Source organism: Formica exsecta, unplaced genomic scaffold (genome assembly GCF_003651465.1).
Source record: "Formica exsecta isolate Colony F162 unplaced genomic scaffold, ASM365146v1 scaffold82, whole genome shotgun sequence".
Taxonomy (NCBI): Eukaryota; Metazoa; Arthropoda; class Insecta; order Hymenoptera; family Formicidae; genus Formica; species Formica exsecta.
Genome location: NW_021853592.1, coordinates 2,449,640 through 2,456,939, shown reverse-complemented (window position 1 = coordinate 2,456,939; position 7,300 = coordinate 2,449,640). Strand labels below are relative to the sequence as shown.

At 28.6% G+C, this 7,300-nt stretch overlaps 2 protein-coding genes across 2 annotated transcripts; both read right to left on the bottom strand.

Moving 5' to 3' along the window:
* Positions 1–690: 690 nt before the first annotated feature.
* LOC115244421 lies at positions 691–3,129 on the bottom strand. Its single transcript, XM_029822031.1, has 5 exons — positions 2,828–3,129; positions 2,661–2,753; positions 2,232–2,411; positions 1,608–1,793; positions 691–1,223 (listed from the first exon to the last, which is right to left on the bottom strand). The coding sequence occupies exons 1-5, from the start codon at positions 2,870–2,872 to the stop codon at positions 876–878; spliced, it is 852 nt and encodes a 283-aa protein (XP_029677891.1). The 5' UTR covers positions 2,873–3,129; the 3' UTR covers positions 691–875.
* Positions 3,130–4,453: 1,324 nt separating this feature from the next.
* On the bottom strand, positions 4,454–7,149 carry LOC115244422 (probable phosphatidylinositol phosphate kinase DDB_G0267588). Its single transcript, XM_029822032.1, has 4 exons — positions 6,580–7,149; positions 6,042–6,248; positions 5,081–5,254; positions 4,454–4,980 (listed from the first exon to the last, which is right to left on the bottom strand). Exons 1-4 carry the CDS (start codon positions 6,640–6,642, stop codon positions 4,591–4,593), a joined length of 834 nt encoding a protein of 277 aa, XP_029677892.1. The 5' UTR covers positions 6,643–7,149; the 3' UTR covers positions 4,454–4,590.
* Between the last annotated feature and the right edge of the window lie 151 nt (positions 7,150–7,300).

Sequence of the window (7,300 nt, the reverse complement as noted above, 5' to 3'; positions counted from 1 at the left end):
TAAGTTTAGTTATGAGAATATTGTATATATATATATATACGATAAATAATAAAAATGAAAAACTGTGTATTTATTCGAAGAAAATTTAAAGTTAATTTTTTTAGCAAACACGATATTAACATTTATTTGCTATTTTTTGTCATACTATTATTGATTTTTAATATAAAGTCTTAAATATTAAACTTTCCTTAAACTCTCCTTAAACTCTATCCTTAAATCCTCATTTTACGAACACAAAATTATATCTGTTCTAAATTATTTTGCAGAAAAGAATGTACGGTACAAAATACAATTAAAAAGCATAATACTATCGTGTTGTTCCTCATGCTTGCTAATATCATTTAAGAGTCACTCAGATTGATACTATAAATGGTACTATAAATGATTAACAAGCTGTATTAATTGCATTCTTTTATATACATGTTGTGTCATAATGAAAGATTTAAAAAAAAAATGTTATGTCCTAATGGAATACTATCATACTATCTTTATTTCGATAAAATATTAGATTTTATCCGACAAATATCGTAAAGATTATGATTTACACAACAATATCGTTTATCATAAATGATTTTATAAATTCGTGTAAAACATACGCATGATAAAGGACAATCGGAAGCAAGTAAATAAACATACCAACAAATACTTTTCGTTTTTTCAATTGTGTTTTTATTTTACTTCAATTTTATATACGGACATAAAACTATTTTTTGGAAGTCGACTTTGCAGGAAAGGTGGACAAGAGTACGTTAACAATGAAGGCTTTTTTTTTAATATAAAGGATATACGTAATTGTAGCAGTGCTTTGAATTGGTTCTATTGAATATCTATTGTTTTCTTTTTAGTCCCTCTTTTTCTTTCTCTCGAAACAAACTTCAAACAGAAGCAAGTCGTAATTTACATGTAGACTTTAGATTTTTAATTATACTTTTCTTATTTTTCAGAACATTTTGGATACATCCCGAGTTAGACGACATGGCGCCCTTGCTTTCGAAACCCGCATATTTATAAACATTGTACAAGCATTTGTTAGCTTGCAGAACGACATAATCGGATGCGGACAAGGCGTTGAACTCGACATATTTCGCATTTTCCTCATAAGTTTTCACAGCGATGTTAATCCTCGCTAGTTCGGTAAGAATGCAGCTTTCCATTGTGCTACTATCACTATTATGGCACTTTGTGGAAAGCTCATTCAATTCTGTTATTAACGTTTCCCCTAACTGTGAAAAAAATTAATATGATTAGAATTTAGTCTACGTCAGTTTTTCGATGGGCGTCCCTCTTTCGCATATGTGCGGCAAATGCAGTATCAGTATAAAGTTCCTAATATGAATAAAAAAATATACGTTGTTCAGTCCTATTCAATCATTTAAAATTTTTACAAAGAATTTTTCAAAAAATATGTGATATGTGTATTATATATATATATCTTTTTTTTTTACTGATATTTTATATATATCAGTCAAAGTTTCAGTGCTATTTTCTGCCGCACCGACATATATGAGCAAAAAAGAGAACTTCGATCATCAATCAACACCAATTAATTATTCAGATAAATTGTCTCAAAGAGTTGATTAATAATAATAATAATAGCAAGAATTTACCAAGGTGAGATCATCGATAAATCCGAGGCTCTTCTCGATGGAGTTCTCAGCTGTTTCTACGCATTCTTCTGCGGCTTTATATGCTGCGTCACTGTGCTTGCTTATGCCACAAAAATTGGTATCGTAGCAGCGTTGTATATCCTTATCCTTCGCTTTATCCTTAGCCTTAGCATGATTAACTTCTCTCTAAAAGTGGATCAATTGATAAAGCAATACAGTAATGTTTTAATATATTATTGAAATAAGTGAACGCACATTATGCGAACGCATATTATGTATATTTATGGGTTTTATCGAATGCGGTACTTTACAATTAATATTAAATTTTTCTATATAAAAATTAATAAAAACATTAATAAATCTATTCTGCATAAGACATCTTGCCGTAGATAATCCGTAAGCTATTTATATCTTTAGCCATAATTATATATACAATATAGTATGATAAAATTACAGTGTTTGTCTCTTATTATTAATATTGTTATCTCTTATTATTATGTTATCAATATAATATCATCTTATTAGCGCTTATTTATCAATATAATATCAATATTTTAACAATATCATAAAAAATATTATTTTGTCTATATACAGTTTTACATTTTAATTTGAATTATTACTCACGCGCATAAAAACGAGCAAATGATTGACCAAGTCTTTATAGTTGTCCATTTCGTCCCACCACTTGTGCGTGACTGTCGTGGCGGTATCTTCTTCCGTTTCTTTACGAATATTTTTGAATTGTTGTGTGATGCTCTCCACTTTCCATATTACATATTTCACTTTAATTGTAATTTCCAAATTCTTCGATAATGGATCAGTAGCGTAGACAATGAAAAGATAAAAACATTGTATTAATCAGTATATGAGTATGAGCAAGCGCAATGCATATAATTCTTGTCAATTGTTGAACTTGAATGTTTATTTAATTCTAATGAAAATATAAAACGATAAAAACGGAATTTTTATTTTAATGAAGAAGTAAATTTAAAATAAATTTTTTTCTTTAATAAACATTCTATCAACATTAAAAATGATATATTAAACACTTACTTGTGCAAAAATTTCATTTTGGCCATTTTGTTCCATGGTGTAATCAGTTTTAGATATTAAATGTTGATCATCATTAGGCTTTGAATTAACATTCTGTAAAAAAAATAACAGAAAAAGGTATATCTCTATCATAAATCATTTTATATACAAAAAAAAAAAAAACTTACTGTTGAAAATACGGTGAAAAGACATAACGTTACATAAATATTCATGATTGCTCGTCGGTATCACTTAGAAGTGGCTCTGTTAACACGAGAAATCAACCACTAATTGTGATAAGTATCACATTAATTGCGCCTTTTTATACAGGATGATAAAAAACATTTTGTCAAGCTTTAAGAGGTAGTAGGGAGGGATAAAGATAAGCAATTATATTACTTAATAACCCAGATAGCCAAGTCTGCCAGATCACGTATTGCACAAAATATGCATTACATATTATATATCGGCAGAACTCTGGCAGCAGCATGATCTGCCGTCTTATTTATTGACTGCTTGAAATAAAATAAGAGTTCAATTTCCATACAAATTTTGAAATTTACGAATTATTAATAAATAAATTATTTATTTAAATTTATATATTTAATTAATTATTTATAACTATGCCAAATATTTACATATAGAATATAACTACGATGTAACACACACATGCTATACATTATATATTATATTTATGACTGGAAAATTACAAGTAACTGACGATTTATCGTAAACATTCATGTAATAACATTTATAATATTCATTTTTATTGGATCTATATTAATAATTGTGCTTTGCAGGCGTGTTTGATCTTTTCCGTGTTTTCATCGTCACATTGTAACAGCAGGCTATGTTCGACTTTTATTGCGTTCCTGCTTTTAATAATTGATGAGATAGATTATATTTTATTCTTATCGCGTTTCTACTGTCACGTTGTAATGGCAGACCATGTTTAATTTCTGCCGGATTTCTATCGTCAGTATTTGATATGGCAGACTTCGCTCGATATTTGCTACATACTCATTCTCACGACGTAATAGCAAACAATACTCGTTTTTTGCTCCATTTACTCTATTATATTATAGCGGCAAGCCGTGCTGCCAGAAATTAAGCTTAATGAGGACGCAGCAAACCGGAATCTGCTACAAAGTCATGATTATACAAGTAAATTTGCTGGCATATTGCTGGCATACTGTTAGCATTTTACTATCTGTAAATACTCAAAACCAATATCTAGTTTCCGAGATATCAAGCCAAAAATATACATATACATCAAATATTTATGCAAATGTGTATGATAGCTGAGTTGCTTTCATTAACAAATAGTAGCACTTATTTAATTTTGCATATATTTTTATTTGAGCACTATGTAATTACAAAATGTTTTTTGTTCATTGATGTACGGATATAACTTTTCCATAACGAAATATTCACTATAACTTGTTATCAAAATGTCTTTTTATCTTTTTATATGTATTGCATCTTAATGAGTTACCGATATAATATTACTTGTATAAGTGGCATGAATAAGTCATAGATTATTAAATCAATAGATCAGATAATCGAATTTCACGAAAAAGATAGCGCATATATTAAAATCTCTATTTGTACGAAGATAAGACACAACTTATCCTATAATTTCATCTTGTGTGAAATGTGATATATAATAAAGATCAATCGGAAGCGATATAAATAAGGAATCGTATCGACAAATAATTCTCGTTTTGCAATTACTTTTATTGCTCTTTTACATTACATAAAATCTCTTTCTCATCTCTCTCGTATTATATTATAGTTGTATACTATACTATATTGTACTATACTACAGAGTCTTTCGGAGCATGTAAGTTAAAACGAATAAAAAACATAATAATCAGAACAATGTATTTTTTTTCAAATTAACAGTCTTAAAACATACTGCCTTTCAAAAGTAATTTTAAACAAAGATTAGTTATATAGTTGAAAATACAATCGTCTCTTGAGAATTTTTTGGTTCTGATGGCGAAGTGGCTTCTGTCGAAGTAGTCGTAGTTGTAGTTGTAGTTGTAGTTGTAGTTAGCTGGATCGTTTCAATGCATTGGACGAGTCTCATCTTAATCATATCACCCATCGAATGTACAGACGAATAAGCCTTGTTTAAGCAGTTTGTGGCTTGTAGAACAATATTTTTGGACACGTACACGATAGTAATCTCAGCAGAAGTGGTCTGGCTCCTTAAACCCCTTATGTCAGCATTTATTCTCGCCAAATCAGTTACGATGCAACTGTCCCTTTTTGAAGTATCGCTATCGTAGCAAGTTAAAAAAATGCCATCCAAGTCTGATAACAGTTCATTTCCAGTCTATGGAGAAGTTAATAAAATTAGAATTTTCGTCAATATTATAATTATTCAATGCAGGATCAATTAATTGTAAAATGCGATAACAATTGTGGAAATATACCGAAATAAGATTATTGATAAAGCCGAGATCGTTCTCGATCGAATTTTCGGCAGCATCATTGCATTTCGTATCATCGTCGTATATTGCATCTACAATTGCATTGATGCCATTATTAGCTTCTTCGTAGCATGAGGTTACATCCTTGTCTGCTTCCTTAGCAGTGTTTACTATTTTCTAAAAATGAGTAAACAAATGTAGCGAGTAAACTAACGTATTTACGTATTTGTATATTTTATTAAATATCGAAGTTATCAATTTCTTTTAGATAATAGTTTAGTAGATTTATATACTTTTTCAATAAACTTGAGCTCTCGATTCTAATTTGAGAATATCATTAAGAATAAATGATAAAATTTTACATTATAGTTACATTATTTTTAATATAAAAAATATTTTATGACTTTAATATAATATCGCAATAATATTTCATTACTCCCGAGTAAGCACATATTATTATGACATCAAATAACGATATTTTGATGATAAATTACGTACATTTGCTATGTGGAAGACATAGTCATTTAAATTTCTATACACAAATTGATTTACATGTATTATAACTATGCATAATTGACTTTATATCTTTTTTTACAGATTCTTATAAAAATATTCAGGCACAAAATAATGCTAATAGACGTATTCTATGTAAAATACTGTTCAAATTAATCTGCAGCCCATATAATTATATTATTATTTAATATTATATAATTACACGATTTAAGATTAAGAATTGCATTAAGAAATCGCATGAATTACATATGAATTATAGTTTCTTACACATTATCAAAAAATTTTGTTTTATCTGTATATAAACTTTTTTAAGAGACTGCGGTTATCAAGATAAATTAGTCGAAGAATTTGTATCTATCCTTAACAATTTATTAGATTAATAAATAGTTAGAATACGAACTCGCAAAAAATTAACATATTGTTCGATTGCAAATCAATTAAAAATGATTACCTTGATTTCTTTAAGTAATAGATTTTTATATTCTCTAAAACTTTTCTGTTCTTCATCCCCTTTTTCCGTGACTTCTGTGATAGTGTCTTCTACAGCATCGGTACGAAGAAGTTTGAGTTGACGTATGATATCATCTATGTTGCTTTTTGCATTTCTCACTTGAAGTCTCCATTTTTCCACATTGTCCGATGCTGGACTAGCATCAATCTAAAATCGAAAGATACAATAATAAGTATTATAAGCAAATGCATATTCTTATAATTTTTTTTATAAATGTGTAGAATTAATGTTTACGATTAGTCGATATAAAACTATTATACAAGATTTTTAAACATCGGGATTTTAATTTGGAAAGATACAGAGAGGGAGGTGGAGTGAGAAAAAGAGAGAGAGAGAGAGAGAGAGAAAGAAATAAGGGAGAGAAAGTGGAGAGAGAGAGAAAGAAGGAAGAGATACACCAACGATTTTTCTTTGACATATTTTATCAAAAAAATAAAATCTAGAAATATTATATTTTAATTTTTTATAGAAAACTTACGGTGTAGCCAAAAGTATAGCCAGAAAGTGTAGCCAAAAAGCATAATGTTACGGCGAATCTCATGCTTGCTTATTGATTACTGGATGCCGCTTGATTTCATACCAAAACCTGACTGACAAGTAAGATTAATTACATCGTTTTATATATACAATGTCTTTTAATCGAATATCAATAATGATTATTTTTTGATAACGGTCGTTAAGATAAAGAATACAGAATTTGTCTTAATATTTACATAACAATCGTATTTTATCTCTTTATCGGGCTTTATCCTACTCTATCGAGATTTATATCGATGTCAGCCACTTCATTTTAGTTAATTTATTATCATTCTAAATAAGTTGCGACAATTTCGCGAAAATATCGGTGACTCATAATTTCTAGATTAAACTAATACAATTATATTTGTAACAAAATATGCCATACAGTACTATGTCATCTCAAAGATAACTGAAAGACGACATATTTTCTACGAAGAGATCTTTTAGTGACAGCATATAGTCGACGAAAAAATAAAACAAATAGACGGTATATGTCCCATTGTAAGTCATTTTTTAGCCTGATGACTAAAAATGACTAATTATAAACATTTTTGAGTCGTTCTAATTATATATATCATAGGATTAAAATTTAATATAAATGCTATTATATTATAATATAGACATTTTCTAGCTTTGCCGAAAAGATGATCTAAGAAAGACATCTTTTCGTCAATTAGTAT